General features: G+C 38.5%; 3 protein-coding genes across 10 annotated transcripts in view; 2 read left to right on the forward strand and 1 right to left on the reverse strand.

Annotated features, from left to right (window-relative positions):
• The window catches only part of CHD1L (chromodomain helicase DNA binding protein 1 like), a 48,599-nt gene extending 48,127 nt beyond the window's left edge, over positions 1 to 472 (forward strand). For all 5 annotated transcript variants that reach the window (XM_081121186.1, XM_081121187.1, XM_081121190.1 and 2 more), the window contains one exon: positions 118 to 472. In XM_081121186.1, the coding sequence (XP_080977312.1) occupies positions 118 to 196 (79 nt within the window). In that variant the 3' untranslated portion in view covers positions 197 to 472. The remainder of the gene's footprint in view (positions 1 to 117) is intronic.
• Positions 473 to 3,865: 3,393 nt separating this feature from the next.
• On the reverse strand, positions 3,866 to 6,191 carry METTL18 (methyltransferase 18, RPL3 N3(tau)-histidine). Its single transcript, XM_081120867.1, has 2 exons — positions 6,104 to 6,191; positions 3,866 to 5,081 (listed from the first exon to the last, which is right to left on the reverse strand). The coding sequence occupies exon 2, from the start codon at positions 5,038 to 5,040 to the stop codon at positions 3,919 to 3,921; it is 1,122 nt and encodes a 373-aa protein (XP_080976993.1). The 5' UTR covers positions 5,041 to 5,081; positions 6,104 to 6,191; the 3' UTR covers positions 3,866 to 3,918.
• A 183-nt stretch (positions 6,192 to 6,374) lies between these two features.
• Positions 6,375 to 15,823, forward strand: part of FIRRM (FIGNL1 interacting regulator of recombination and mitosis) — a 35,892-nt gene continuing 26,443 nt past the window's right edge. For 2 of the 4 annotated variants that reach the window (XM_081120743.1, XM_081120744.1), the window contains exons 1-7: positions 6,375 to 6,503; positions 9,831 to 9,871; positions 11,004 to 11,092; positions 12,698 to 12,802; positions 13,277 to 13,417; positions 14,571 to 14,736; positions 15,413 to 15,497. In XM_081120743.1, the coding sequence (XP_080976869.1) occupies positions 6,394 to 6,503; positions 9,831 to 9,871; positions 11,004 to 11,092; positions 12,698 to 12,802; positions 13,277 to 13,417; positions 14,571 to 14,736; positions 15,413 to 15,497 (737 nt within the window). In that variant the 5' untranslated portion in view covers positions 6,375 to 6,393. Of the gene's footprint in view, positions 6,504 to 9,830; positions 9,872 to 11,003; positions 11,093 to 12,697; positions 12,803 to 13,276; positions 13,418 to 14,570; positions 14,737 to 15,412; positions 15,498 to 15,823 lie in introns of those variants that run through there. The other 2 variants (XM_081120745.1, XM_081120746.1) reach the window with 2 other exon arrangements.

The raw sequence follows: 15,823 nt of genomic DNA on the forward strand, positions 1-15,823 counted from the left end.
AAAGGCATACTACTTCTGGAGTGGTTATTTCAACAATTATTAAACTGGACAACTAGTCGTTTTAGTAAAGTTGATTTTAAAGTGATGAATTGTATCTTCCATGACTGATCTTATCAGATATTACTTTCCCAGAAACAAGGCTGTCATCCTTCATTCACAGCACCCATCTTCCTCCTCAGGACAGCTGGTGCCTTAAGAATCAGCTCAGACTCAGATCCAGCCTTCAGCAACCAGCTAAGAAGATTTTTGCTCAGAACTACTGTAATAGAATATTTTAGAAAGGAATTGGGATCTGGTGGGCCTCTGAGATATATCTTTTTTCTGAATTCTAATTTTGTTCTCCTGGATGTGTTACTCTGTGTTGGTACCTGTAATACAGGGATGTATAAGTTAGATGGGAAAGTCCTTTGGAAGTTTCTCAGGGCCCCAGTTTGCATAGCTATTTGAATAATAATAAATTTTCTATCTCTAATGGTTTTGTTGCTTTCTTTCCCCCAATCTAGATTTCTTCCCCTCCATCAGGTTGATTTTTTTCATAAGGGAAAGGCCATATGGATTAAGGGGAAATGAAAGGTAATAGAACAGGGTTGCTCTGGGAGAAGGAAACACCTTTGGCCAATTCCAGTTTATGCCTTGAAAGGACTGGACTCTGAGGTGGCAGAGGCTGAGCAGTGAACTTCCTGATCCAGATAAGTGGAGCCTCTTCTGCCCTTCTTTTCACACTACTCAGCCTGGAGAGCTGAAAGAGTACACATTGGCCTAGAGGCCCTTCAAATGTGACATCAAAGAAACAAGAGGGTCTCCTTTCTTCCCTCCAAATTTAGTTCAGCTTCAAGGAAAAGGGGAATGGTAGAAATGGCAGAAGCTGACACAGAATGTCAGAATGGGGAGGGCAAGGGGCTGAAACCACCAGAGAAGCAGTCATAGGGGAGACACCATGTAAGCTGTAGATTTTTTGTTGTTGATTTTTTTTATTGAATTCATTGGGGTGACATTGGTTAAAAAGATCATATAGGTTTCAGGTGTACAGTTCTAGATACATCATCTGTATGTTGCTCTGTGTGCTCACCACCCAAAGTCAAATCTCCCTCATCATATATTTGACCCTCTTTACTACCCCCTACCCCCTTCCCTCTGGTAACCACCATACTGTTGTCTGTGTCTGAGTTTTTGTTTTTCCTCTTCATTTGCTGCTTTCAGTTTTATATCCCACATATGAGTGAAGTCGTATGGTTCTTAACTTTTTCTGACTTATTTTGCTTAGCATGATATTCTCAAGATCCCAGTGATATTGTGATAACGATGCATGGTTCCAGTTGGGGTACTGGAAATAGTGAGGGGAACATTATATAGAGTATATGATTGTCTAACCGCTAAGCTGTACACCCGAAACAAACACGTAATAAAGAAATAAAAGAGATCCATTCATGTTGTCACAAATGGCAGTATTTCATCTTTTCTTAAGGCTGAGTAGTATTCCATTGTATACATGTACCATATCTTCTTTATCCAATCATCTATCAAAGGATACTTCAGTTGTTTCCATGTCTTGGCCACCATGTATAGTGCTGCGGTGAACGTAGGGGTGCATATATCTATGCAAATAAATGTTTTCAAATTTTTCAGGTAGATACCCAGAAGAGGGATTGCTGGATCATATGGTAACTCTATTCTTAATTTTTTGAGGAGGTTCATGGTATCCCAGAGTCTCTCTGCTATTTCTCTTTTTCAAATAGCTATTTATGATGTACAGGAATAAAATACTGTAGAGGGTACTGAAAAATGAAGACATATTTCCTCCTCTTACGAAGTTAACTCTCTCCTGGCCAGCATGGCTAAGTGGTTGAGTGTTGACCTATGAACCAGGAGGTCCCGGTTCAATTCCTGGTCAGGGCACATGCCTGGTTGCAGGAGGCAACCAATCAGTGATTCTCTGTCATTGATGTTTCTCTCTCTCCCTCTTCCTTCTCTCTGAAATCAATAAAAACATGTTAAAAAAAAAAATTAGCTCTCTAGCTGAGTGTTGACCCCAACTCCCCTGTGGACCCTGCAGCATGTGTGTCTTTGGCGACTGCCAAAGTGCATCAGCTACTGGTGTCCTGTTTCTGAACCATGGGCAGAAAGACATTTTCGGGCAGTGGAAATGGAATGAAGGGTACGGGCACATCTGACAGATGGAAGTTCAAAAGCAGAGCTCAGCATGGCCGGGACTGAATTTTTAGAAGAAAGCTCTTGGTGCGGCTTTACAAGATGCACACTTCTTCATCCCTAATGAGCAAAACACTGAAGCTTCCAAAAAGGACTACTTAGAAACTTTGAGGTGGAGTGGGGGGAGGGTGTGTGTGGAGGGAGAGCATGGAGGTTGGTGCTGAACTGGCATTTGTAAACACACCTAATTTTTCACAAGAGTGAACATGGCTTCCTATTTGATAGAGAAAACAGGATGACTAAATATATGAGAATTCTTGGAGCCCTGGCCTGTGTGGCTCAGTTGGTTGTCATCTTGTGGACCGAAAGGTTGCCGGTTTCCATTGAATCCCTGCACCAGGTTCAGATTCAGTCCTTGGTCAGGGTGTGTGTGGGAGGCAACTGATTGATATTTCTCTCTTTCTCTAAAAATCAATAAAAATATTTTTAAAAATTCTTGGAAGTAATAATTTCCATTTATATATAGGAACCATGTGGAAGGAATCATGATAAATGCTCAACATTATTATTTAAAAGAACTCTGTTAGGGAGATGCTAGTATAAACCCTGAGCTTTGGGTTCCCCATCTGTAAGATGGGGAAACTGAATTTTAACCCAAGGTATTGGATTCCAAAGCTCATTGTCATAACATATGTATACCTCTTTGAATGCCTGAGTTAAAACTATTTACATGAGAAGGTACACTGTGCTTTTGTGGCCATAATTTGTGACTTGAGGCTCTTTTGCTGCCAGCTCACGTGGGTAGGTGGGTCCCTGTTAGGATATTACCCCAGAATTACCTAGTTTCCAGGACTGGGCTTATGCTTTGACTCCAGTTTTCAGTGCCTCCCTAAGGGCTGAAATTGTGCTGAGTCCTTGTGTAGGGCATGTTGCCCTTCTACTTGTGAACAGGCCTGGATGATACCTCATTGGGAGTCTAATTCATCTTGGAGTACTGGGAGATACCTATTTGTCTCAAAATCATTGATACTGGCTGTCTTGCATTTACTAATGGTACCCTAGGTATAAGCATCTGACCATCACATGTCTTCTCTGTAGCTATACCTGTGCATTTACCTGGTGAGATGCCAATTACTTGATTATAAATGACTTTCTTCATGTTATAATTACATATATAGTGTGTGCACATATATATGACTATATACATTAGGGATTTATGTATAATGTATACAGTTTTTAATGATGTGTGTAAATAAGTTTCTTTAACTATGACTCATTTCAGAATAATACAAGGGTGCTAAGAAATATTTGTGATGAAAAACAGGCAATGGTAAGGTTGAGACTAATGAGGTGGTGAGAAAAGCTTTTAAGTAGACTTCAATTCAGATTCTGGTTCAAGGTGAGAAATGTGATGGGGATCAAATTACTTCCTTGAGTCTCAATTTTTTAATATATAAAATGGAGATATTAATTATAACCTGAATTGTAACCTAATTCAGGGCTGTTTTGAATATTAAATGTTAGTATATGTAAAGCTCTTCTGCCCTGCACATAATAAATGCTGAAAACAGCTATTATGATCATTATTAAAATGAGCATGACATACATCTCATAAGGTTGTAAGTATTTGCTATACAAAGTACCTGGTTAACAGATGTCCAGTAAATATTTTTCATTGAATCCTAATTTCAGAAAAAATAATAGCAAAGCAGGAATTAAACATTCTAAAGTTTTTATTCTGTTTATTTCACTTAGGACGTTTTGTGGACATTAACTAGGGTACTTAAAAGTCATTTCAATTAGGAATCTTTTTAGTCCTTCATCAATTATTTCAAGTGTTCTAGTTTCAAATACATTCCTTTCTTCTACAAACTTTTGAAAGAGATGAACACCTCCACCTACACCAAAATAATGTGCTTTGCTGGCCAAAAGCACCCGCCCATTTTTACCTAGCAATTGAAGGAATGTTTGGTGCAAAGTACCATAATAGTCTGGATTGTAAATGGTTTCTGAGGTGAGAATGAGATCATATTTTTCAAAGAGTTTTTCACTGGTTAGTACAAGCTTACAAAACTCAGTCCACTCCCCAGAAAAGAACCGGCATTGACTTAGTTCTTGGGCTACTTTTGATTTCCTGCATCTTTTCACATCTGGTTCGTTTCTGTCATTTTCTTCATCTTCCGAAGTGGAGTTAGCCACCACATTAGGTAAGGTTACTTCATCGATCACCATACTGTTATAATCTTGAAAATGAACTTCTCTTGCCCCTTCCTTGAGTGCAATTAAACCCAGCAACCCTGATCCACAGCCAAGATCCAACACTCTTTTCCCAGCAAATTTCACTTGGGCCTTTGTGAAATAAGCCAGGAGGTCAAAGGTACATTCCCAGATTTTTAAGCCTCCTTCATAAACACCGGTAATCAGATCAGAGTGAGAAGAAAAGCTTTTTGAAATGATGTTTTCTCCAGGGAAGTTCTCTTTTAACAAGATGGTTTTCACTATTGATACGTTAACGTGCTGGAGACCCGGTAATGTTTCTATGACTTTATTTTCTAACACTTTCTTTAAATCTTCAGGCACAGCATGCTCTTTGGCAAGTCTCAAGCAAGGCTGTTTTTCATGAGGCTCCAAGTTCCCTGAACTGTTAGCTACATCGAGTGAGTTGTGTGTGTCTTGGGAGGGAGCTGCATGTCCCACTGACTTAGGTCCCCACGAGTGATCCTGAGGCAAGTCAGACTGCTCTGTAAAACATTTTGTGTCCCTGTGTTTACCTTTTTGACTTTCTGAGACTGAAGACTCTTTTGAGGAATTCGGCGCCAAAGCTTCATCTCCAAGGGGCGTTAATTCATTTTCCAGATGGTCTTCTATAGTGAAATTAAATTGGAAGGTCATCCTTGCACAATCCTTCAATTCAAAGGGAGACTCCTCAGCTTCTGGATGGAATTGATGAAACGAACATAAACCTGTCTCAGTTATTCAAGTAATTTCATTTTGGTCAATTTCTCTTTAGCAGCGCATACAGTTACAAATATTTAGAGATGTTTCCAAATGACTTTTTAGAGGTGTTTGCTTTTTTTTTCTCCCCCAGTTTAACTATGGAGAAAAAACAAAGAGAAATAAAATTGTTAGTAAAAAGCAAAATGACACATTTCCTTAAAATATAATATTAAACAGCTCCCCCCCCCCAGCTATACAAGTTGCTTTTTCTATACAAGTTGTGAGGGAGATAAAGAGATTTGGAAACACACCACCTCTCAGGTGTCAAAAGCTGGATTAGAGAATGAAAAGTAAAAACAAATAAAAAAAACAAAACAGCAACAACTAGAAAAAACAAAGTCCCAAATTTTGGGGAAGGAACTGACAAGCCTGGCTACTTGGTGTATGTCATCTGTCATGACCCAGCCCAAATATATTTACCTACTATACTGCCAGAATCTCTTCACTCAGTCGGTTCCTGTTTCAAGTAACAGGAACCCAAGAGTTTATTCTGGTAAATGTGTAGCCCTGTAAAAACTTGCACGGGTCTGCTTTGGTGCAAGTTCATCCAAATGACCTCACTATACTTAGTGGAGACCAGCAGCCCTAAGCGTATGGGAGTGGGGTGATTTTGGAGTAATCAGTAAAGGTTAGTTTGGTGGCAGAAAAAGCACAAAATAAGGACACTGAACGTTTGGAGAGTCCCGTAGAAAGTGGAAGCAACTTTACTGAGACTCTTATCTGTATCTACGGTGCTATATCTGCTTCAGATTGCACAATTCTGGCAGGTGGGGTCTCTATTCCCATTACACAAGATGTACACAGTAGGGTCACACGGTTGAGTGGGCAGGAACCGGGCCCAATCCCACTCCCAGGTGTGCAATCTCAAATCCCCCTGGGGCCGAGGGTAGCAAATCTGGGGAGTTCCGGCCCTCACCTTCCCAAAACAACTCAATGCAACATTTACAAGTACACAGACCTGGGGATGCTCACAGCTCTGCAAGCGGCCAGCTCACCGCGGCGCGTAGAAACCCGACTTCCGGCCAAATGCTCCGCGCTAAAAGAGCGCACCAGTGAGTCGAGTCCTCCACCGGCCAGGGAGGCCTGGCTTTTCCCAGCCGCTCTGGGCCCGGGCTCGACAAGGAACGCAGCCCGCTCCCTCTCTATGGTTTTGGCGCCGGCGGAGAGCTCGCAAGGCCTGCCGGGACTGGCGGCGTTTCCGGTCTCGGCGGTGGCGGGAGTGTTTTGAAGCCGCTCCTGGGCGAAAGCATGTCTCAGGAGCGCGCGGTCCCGGCCAGCGCCGTCCCCTTGGAGGAATTAAGCAGCTGGCCGGAGGAGCTGTGTCGCCGGGAGCTGCCGACTGTCCTGCCTCGGCTTCTCATATCCTTCGCTGTCGCTGGCACCCAGAAAGGGGTGGGGGGCAGGTGTCGTACCTTTCTCCTCGGCCGAGTCACAGCCACCGCCGGGTCGTGTGGCGTTCCCGGGGGCTGATCCCTCTCAGTTCTTTGTTGGTGAGCGAGATGGAGCAGCAGGGGACGGAGGGCGAGCGAGGACCGTGCGTCCGAGAGCCAGGGCATGCCTAGCTTTGGGACTGCTAGGGCTTGCAGAGGTGTCCTCTGCCCCATGACTGGAAGTGGGAGTGGCGTTTTCGTCCATTCCTCTGTGCCTTGGAGTTTTTCTGTACTCGTCAAGTGCAGTTCAGTGTAAATACTCTTGGACAGGAGAGCGGAGGAGACAAGGACTGAGCTGTAAAGCGAGCCCTGACTCTAAGCTGGGTGGTTTGTGGATATGAATAATACCTTCCCCAGTACTGTGAGATTTAAAGGAGGCAGTTCTGCCGTGGTGCCAAGTCTGTAAAAGATGTTAAAATGCTCTTCTCCTCACCCTCTCCCACCTCTTTTCCTGTATTGCTGATTAGAAGGAGTTGCTAATTTTTGTTACTGGTTCCATCTGCTGGGGTTGAGTTGCTTGATGCCTCTGTTGTACAGGTGCAGACCATTTTTTAGTAGTCTTCGTGCCTTTGTGGTTGTAAATGTGCCGGGAGTCCTCACCTTTCATGTTAAAAGGTAGTTTTTTTCTATGCCTTTGAGCTCACCTTCAACATAAAACTACACTTAAAAGAAAAAGTGACCTTCACTTGAGAGAGTCTCGACACTGCACAAATAATTTTTACAATTAAAGCCAAAGACAGGTGTTATCATCCCAGAGACATGATTCATCTAGGCATTAGCACCCCCCCACTAGGTACTGAAGCCCTTTTTTTGTGGTTGTGCAGATATGCAATTGCCATCCTAAAGGATTTTGACTTCGGAAACAAAATAGCTGTCCTTCTCAAAGACATGTACTAGGTCCCTATCATGTCTCAGGCAGGGTGGCAGGCTTTGGAGTAACAAAGATAAGGAACATGGTTCCTCTTCTTCCCTTCAAACTTATAGGGGGAACTTCAGTAATTGAAAGTCAGCATTCCCACCTGATTTTGCATCTGACACTTATTCAGAAGGACCCACACCTGCTCTTCCCCCACTTGTCTTCATTGAAATACAGCAGGTCCTCGAATAACAATTTTATTCAAAGTCATTTCATTATAAAATAGGAACTTAACTCTTGTTTATATCAATTAACCTATGGAAAAATTGTTTTTTTAATACATTGTGTTGCTTTAAGCCACAGAACCAATGGACAACATTGAGGACTTACTGTAAATGGATTCACAAACCTTGAATCCTCACATCCAGTCAGCAAGTTCAATTGTCTCTGACTTCAAGCTGTATCTTGAATGTGTCTTTTTATCTCCATCCCCAGTTGCTACCACTTTATTCCAAACCCTCATCACCTCTCACCTGGACTATTGTTAATAGTTTCCTATGTCCTCTTCTAATCCAGTCTTCAAAAATAGTTATGAGTGAAAGACAGATCTTTCATTTCCTTTTTAAATCAGCCCCCAGTGGCTTGTTAACAAATTAGAAATAAAATTCAAACTTACCTAAGGCCCCATGTAATCTAAGCCTTGCCTTTTCCTCCTTCCTAGCTCACTACATTTCATCCACGAAGGCATGAAACGCCCCTGCTTCGGGGTCTTCATGCTTGCTTGTCCCTCAGCTTCGTTTATTCTCCCAGTCTTTTTGTGCCTTTTGGGGTCATTATTCAGGTCTTGGCTCAAGTGTCATCTCACTTGGCCCTTTTCAGAGCCCTCAACTTTAGGTAGGTCCCCCAAACCCATTCTGCCACACTTTTATTTCTTTGTCCTGTTTGGTTTTCTGAAGAGTACTTTATCATGAACAGAAATCATCTTGTTTGTTTTGTTCATTTTTCACTTTTCCTCACAACACTGTAAGGAAAGGAGGAGTCATAACGGCAGGAGTTTTCACTGCATTATCTCGGCACCTAGAACGGTGCCTGGCACATACTAAGCAATGAGTAAAGGGCTAAAAATATTGGGGTTTTTAAATGCCTGGAAGTCTCATTAATGATATTTCTTTTCTACACGATTTTCAACAAATTAAAGTTTGCAGTAAATCAACGGTTCCGTCACTGAAATATAATTATTTTAATGGTTTGCACTTTACATATTATTTTCCAGTCTTTACTTGCATGCCTTAGTAATCATAACTTATGTTTAATTTTTAAGAGGCTAGACTTTTTTTTTGACCTTTGCTGAAATTTCTCCATAAGGCAAGTTCTATCCTACCAGACTCAAATAAGTTAATGACTCTACCTCATTTTGAATGCTGCTGCAAAAAATATATATACATCATTAAGTTTCAGAAGAAAAATCTTATTAATGTGATGGGGTTATGGGATATTCATTTTTCTTATTGACACATTCTTTAATGATTCTTTTTTTTCCCCTTTTCATTGTTAAATATGCTTTTATTTTTTATATATTTTCAAATTTTATTTTTGTTTAAAATATTACAGATGCCCCTTTTTCTTAATGATTCTTATATTGGTTTTTCATTGTAACATTTCTAACAATTCTTTTAAAAAAAAAAAAATCTTTATTGATTTCAGAGAGAAGAAAGGAGAGGGAGAGAGAGAGATAAAAACAATGATGAGAGAGTCATTGATCGAGCCCGAAACCAGGCATGTGCCCTCACCTGGAATCGAACCTCATCGCCTGGGTCTTAGGTTGACGCTCAACTGCTGAGCCACGCCCGGCCGGGCTCTAACAATTCTTGGTGGTATACAAGTGTATGTTTTATAATGTGATTATTATTAGGATAATTTATGGTAACATATTTTGTAAGCTCCTGCTGTGTGCAGAGGAGTTTCAGTCTGATGAGGCTGGTAAGAAAGGTATGAAAATAATATGAAAACAAGATAGAAAAGTGGTGAGTGACTTAAGACAGATACAGATAAAGTATGGAAATGCTGAGAAGGGAGAAATTGCTTTTCTGCATGAGACACCAGAAATCATGGCTCATTGTAGCACTGTTTTTCAGCTGTCAAAAATATTTTATGGCTTACACATAGCTTGAAAAGGCAAGAATATCCCTGAGCAATTTTGAAAATATTTCCATAAAGTTTTTAAAAAAATATTGTTTGTTTACCTAGTAAGCATTAACTTTTTAAAAACGAATTTATGCCAGTAATTTGAGCCTAGTTTCAATCTCTTAAGGATCATTGCTTAAACTTCAAGAATGGTCCTTTTAAGTTTTTTCTCAGTAGTGAACTTCCTATTACTGTGATCTTCCTTAATTATTTTACTCCATGTATCAACATTCTGACAGTTGGATTGAGCCTATTCGTAAGTAAAACTATCTTAATTGTATGATTTATTTTTATGTTAGTAAGATCTGAGTCATACTTACCAATATAGCATTGTATTCCCTTCAAATTGAATCTTTTCCTATTGTAGTGTTACAGCCTCTATAACCTTCAGTTACTTAAAATGCCCAAGTTCCTCCTAATTACAGTACTTAAGAGTTTTAAATTCCATTTTCGATAGATAGCAAATGTGTTCTGTTTAATAGTGTATGTATAAGCACAATGTAAACTTTAAATGTTAGTTGTTAAACTGTGGTTAGACCACTGTGAAACATAACTTGCAGTCTACTGCTTTCAGCCTCTAACATGTGAAGTAGCTTTAGAAAATAGTTTCTAGGTTACAGAAAGCTGATTATTTAGGTGATGACACATTTGTTAATTGGAAAAAGTTGACTTTCTTTATGTCTTCATCACTCTTTCTTGACGTGATTTACTTGGTTAGCCAGGAGAGGAGGTAGAGAATAAAGACTAGACAGTAGTTTATATTTGTTTTGAGTGAGAATGGTTGTGGAATATTTGTTTATAATTTGAATCTGTGTTGCCTGTTGGGGTCTAATTTTTTTTTTTTAAGGAATAGAATTATTTTTTATCTGAGTATGAGTTACACATATTCATTGTAGAAAATTTGAAATATGCAGAAAAACATGCAGAAGACTGTGAAACACCCATGGATCTGAAATACTTAAGATTTTAATAGAGAACATTCTCACTGAATTTCTGTACATTCCTTTCAGATTACCTTTTATTCTTTGTATGTACATGTTTACATGTATTAAAATCGCGCTACTCTTTTGGGACCTTTTTGTTTAATTTTAAAGTACTGTAAACATTTTTTATTGTTTTTACATAATCTCTAAGTCACTTAAAGATCCTATTTATTAAAACTACTCACATCCATTAAGTGGTTCTTAATTGCTGGACATATTTTCCCTTTTTTAGCTATTATTTCAATTACTTAATAGGTCTCTACATAGATTATGGTGTTTGAAACTGTACAGCGCTTTCTGTGGGTTGTGCTTACATAGTCTCCCATTTGGAAAGAGCATGATCATTGTTTGTTGACTGACATCACTTAATATTCCTACAAAATGTGTTACTATTTTGCTTTATAGAAATTCTGAAAATCATTGTAGAAATGTTTTTACCTCATATGAACCACCTGACATTGGAACAGACTTTCTTTTCACAAGTGCTGCCAAAGGTACAGTACTATTATTAGGTGTACAGGTTATAAAACAAAGACTGTTAAAATCTAACCCCTGTTTTAGATCATTCTTAATTGTGGCTTTTAAAAAATGTTTCAAACATATTTGTCATACAAATAAAGTAGTAGAAAATAGAGCTCATGTGAAAATATGGTGGTGTTAGAGTAATTAGATGATTAAAAATTATTATATTTTCAGATATATTTCTGAACTTAAATTATTTGTAGTTAGTTTTAAATGCTCTTATATTGTAGTGCTATTAAATGAAAATTTGGAATGGGTGATAAAGGTAGCAAGTCCTTTCGTTGTGTCTTCTCTCTAGAGTTTATTAGTAATTGTTGAATAGCATTGTCTAGAGAAATGGACCCAAGGTTTATTAAAGAAGTCTTAAGATAAAAATGGCTGGAATACTGGTAAAATCAATTAACTAAGAGAAAACATCATATTTACAGATTACTGTTATTACTTTTTAGATGTATGATACTTTTTCTTTGAAAAGCTGTCTTTTTTTTTTCAATTGAGAGAATTAAAGGTACTTTGGTGCCAGGATGAAACATGTATGATAACTTGTTCTCTTATTGGAACGGAGCTCTTCTTAAGTTTAGCTTTGAGGCAAGTAACCGTCAGAATTCCTTTTACTCGTATTCACTTGGTTATTGTCTATCTGAAGAACTTCTTAGCATTTCTTTTCACCACCAGGAAAAGGTCCAGCTGCTACATACATGACAACAGGATGTTGAGCATCAGCAGGCCTGTGGGAAACAGTGGGAAACAGGACCCTCTTTAATCACCTTGTCTTGTTGCTGGCGTGCTTATTTCTGCAGTGCGTAGGTCGTTTAAATTGTTTAGAAACGTCTTAGAATTAAGATCTTAAGGTGGCCAACTTTTCACAGGTGAAATACTTAGTTCTGAGGTCACATATTGTGCCTCTAACCCAGGAAATGTATTTTGAGTTGATTGAAAAGGGGAACTGTATGTAGCAGCTGGACCTTTGCTGCTGGTCAAGAACAAATTCTAACAGCAGCTAGACCTTTTCCTGGTGGTCAAAACAAATGCTAAGAATACAAGTGAATAGGAGATTCTACCAGAAATGGATCTTGTAAAAAAATGCCCATATGAATGTTGACTGGTTAAGACTATCATCTTTTATTATGAAAAGAGTAGCGCTTATATTTGTTACTTCACCAAAAAATGAACTATGAATGATTTTTTTAATTGTTGTTATTAGATTCAAACCACAGAAATGTAAAATAAGTCAATTTCTGTCTGAGGTCTTTTTTTTTGAAGACCGTACTGTAGAATGACTATATATATTATACAGGGTGGGGCAAAAGTAGGTTTACAATTGTCCATATGGAAAATAATAAATAATAAGTAATAATACAAGAATAAATGCTGTTTCACATACATCAGTAAACCTACCTTTGCCCCACCATGTATATATAAAACATATATTTTAGACTTAATTAGATGCAGTTGTTAAGCTAGATAATATTCTAAGGATGTTACTGATGTAAAAATAAAAGTCATCTGATTTTTAAAAGGTATCTTTCCTTTCCATTGATTTCTATTTATATTAATAACCTGCTTTGTTTTTACAGACTGTGAAATTATTTGATGACATGATGTATGAGTTGACCAGTCAAGCCAGAGAGCTATCAAGCCAAAACTTAGAAATCCAGAGCACTCTAAGGAATATTTTACAAGTAAGTCAAATGTATTAGAAAAGGAGAGACAGAGGGAGCTCAAAGAATATGAGAATTTTTATACTGATATTAATTAGCCTTGTATTCTTTATGTGGTGGCCCAGTACTGGAATTATATTTATAGAATTAAAGATATGAATACATAAATTCTGAAATTTTTTGTACAGTTTCATGCTGAGTAAACATCTAAACTCTTAAAGGAAATTGAGTAATTGAGCTAGCACGCCCTAACTAACTTCAAAGCATGTGGGCAGAATGCTGCCATGTTTTTTGATGTGTGGGTTAGGATTCCAGCTTTTTTTTTAACCTAATGGCTAGCTAGTTGTCCCAGTATGTGTAGTTCTGATAGACTGAAATTCTATGAACAGAGGTACAGTGTCCGTTTTGTTCACTGCTCTACCCTAACCCCCAGTCTGACAGTTTTTAGGTGCATAAAAAATATATTGTGAATGTAACATCTTTCCTTATTTCCAGACAATGGTACAGGTCTTAGGAGCTCTTACGGGATGTGTTCAGCATGTCTGTGCCACACAGGACTCCATCATTCTAGAAAATATTCAGAGTCTTCCCTCCTCAGTCCTACATGTAATCAAAAGTACTTTTGTACATTGTAAGGTGAGTAATGGGTTCAGGTACACTGTCAATGGCCTAGAATCCATGGGCAAAGGGACTAAGTACAATAGTATTTGTACATAAGATTTTACATTTTATCCTGTATTGCATACATGTAAATTTTTTTTTTTTTTAAATTTCAGAGAGAGGAAGGGAAAGGGAGAAGGAGATAGAAACATCAATGAGAGAGAATTATTGATTGGCTGCCTCCTGTATGCCCCCTACTGGGGATCGAGCCCAAAACCCGGGCATGTGCCCTGACAGGGAATCAAACTGTGACCTGGTTCATGGGTTGACGCTTAGCCATTGAGCAACACTGTCTGGGCTGCAAATATTTTAAAATAAGTGGTTATAAGGAGGTGATAAAAAGTGGGCTTTTGACCTAGCTGGCATGGCTCAGTGATTGAGCATCAACCTATGTATGATCCTGGAGATCATGGTTCAATTCCTGGTCAGGGCACATGCCAAAGTTGAGGGCTCGATCCCCAGTAGGGGGTGTGCAGGAGGCAGCTGATCAGTCACTCTCTCATCATTGATGTATGTTTCTCTCTCCCTCTCCCATCCTCTCTGAAATCAATAAACATAATTTAAAAAAAAAAAGGGATTTTGCGTTTTGTTTGTTTTATCTTCCTCTCTATTAAGAAAGAAGTGGTAGGATTTGTGTTGTGTTACAGGGGTGCTGAAATAGTTCTGTCATGAAGTTGGGGATGAATTCCTTAATGATTAGGTGTTGTGAAAAGACATTAACTCTTGTTAGTTCATCTATGCATTCCTTAGGCAGCTTTAAAGTACAAAAGCTGGCCTGGGATTTGTGGGTGACAGGCAGTTTTGATACTGCTATTTGTTGGGTGAATGAAAATCGTTAAGTAATTAAAGCTTCTCTTTGGTGATAGGGTGCTACATTGTCATGCATCCAACCTAATGTTATTTATCTCCTTTTTAGTTTTATATTTGCAAGGTCTTGGAAGTCAGATCATTTGATACATGCTTGCATGTCTTGAGTGCACTGTGTTTAATGGATTCACTAAACATTTGTTTAATGAGTAAATATATGATTCAGTGAAAAGCATTAAATTGATGATCTCTAATAGAGTGAAAGTAAATTGGCTTTTGAGCTTTTTATGATTTGTCTTTTCTCTCATTTTCATTTGAGCAGAATAGTGAATCTGTCTATTCTGGGCGTTTACACCTTGTTTCAGACCTCCTCCAGGCTCTTTTCAAGGAGGCCTATTCTCTTCAGAAGCAGCTAATGGAACTGCTGGATATGGTCTGCGTGGACCCTGGAGTTGATGAGAATGATGACATTTTAAATATGGTAATTGGTGAGTGAAGAAACTTATTATTCAATATATAATGTGTACGGACTATACACTGTATACTAGTTAATTATTGAACCCTGATATGGCCTCAGGGTTTCTAAGAGCAGCAAGAGAGGGTAACCCTCAATATGTAAGCATTTTTCAAGTCCTGGCTTACCTTACATTTATTATTGTCCTGTTGGCCAAAGCAAATCATATTGCTAAGCCCAGAGTCTGTTGAAGAGGACTGCCCAACAGTGTGTGGACATAGAAAGGGAAGTTATTGTGGCCATTTTAATAAATAATCTCCCACAGACAGGGTAGGAGCCTTAGATGAGAACTGTGCAAATTAGTTCTAATTCTTCCTCGTTAGGATTTCTTTCCTTAGGTTCATGTTGTCATTTTAGAGTAGAAATATATACATACAGAATATTTCAGTTACAATAGGGTAAAACTTTATTCCACTAAACATTTTAGTTTTATTTAGGTCATAGGGTAGGTATAAACTTCAGAAGTTAATTTTCCATAATTTATAACAACCTTAAAAGTACGACATTTATTTTCAGTAATTATTTTGACAGTTTTTGCACACTTCATTACCTATTTTAATAAATGTCAAATTTTTCAGGAGATGCTTTTAAGTGTAGGAGATACTCATGATATTTCAATGTCTTAAATGTTCTGTTTTCTTCCTTTGTAGTTATTCATTCATTGTTGGATATCTGCTCTGTTATTTCCAGTATGGACCATGCATTTCATGCCAATACTTGGAAATTTATAATTAAGTAAGTTTTTTTGTTTTCACTTTTTGTAATTTTCCATATCTCAAATCTTAATTATTCATATTAGATTGCATTTAAAACAGTTCCTGTAGGTGTATATAATGTTCACTGACCCTGCTGTCTGATGATCCAGATAGTCCTACATGTAGCTCCCAAACCAAATTGGACTTTACCCTGCAGCCTCTAAAATAAAAAGATAAAAATAATTCTCCCTAGTTAGCTAGTAGTTCTGAAATAATGGACCAGGGTCAGACTGACACTTAACTCCTTGCCTGCTGCTACTGTTGTTAACCATTAAGTGCCCTATTTCCAGGCTGAGATGAATTAGT

Source organism: Miniopterus schreibersii (genome assembly GCF_964146895.1).
Source record: "Miniopterus schreibersii genome assembly, chromosome: 19".
Classification (NCBI taxonomy): domain Eukaryota; kingdom Metazoa; phylum Chordata; class Mammalia; order Chiroptera; family Miniopteridae; genus Miniopterus; species Miniopterus schreibersii.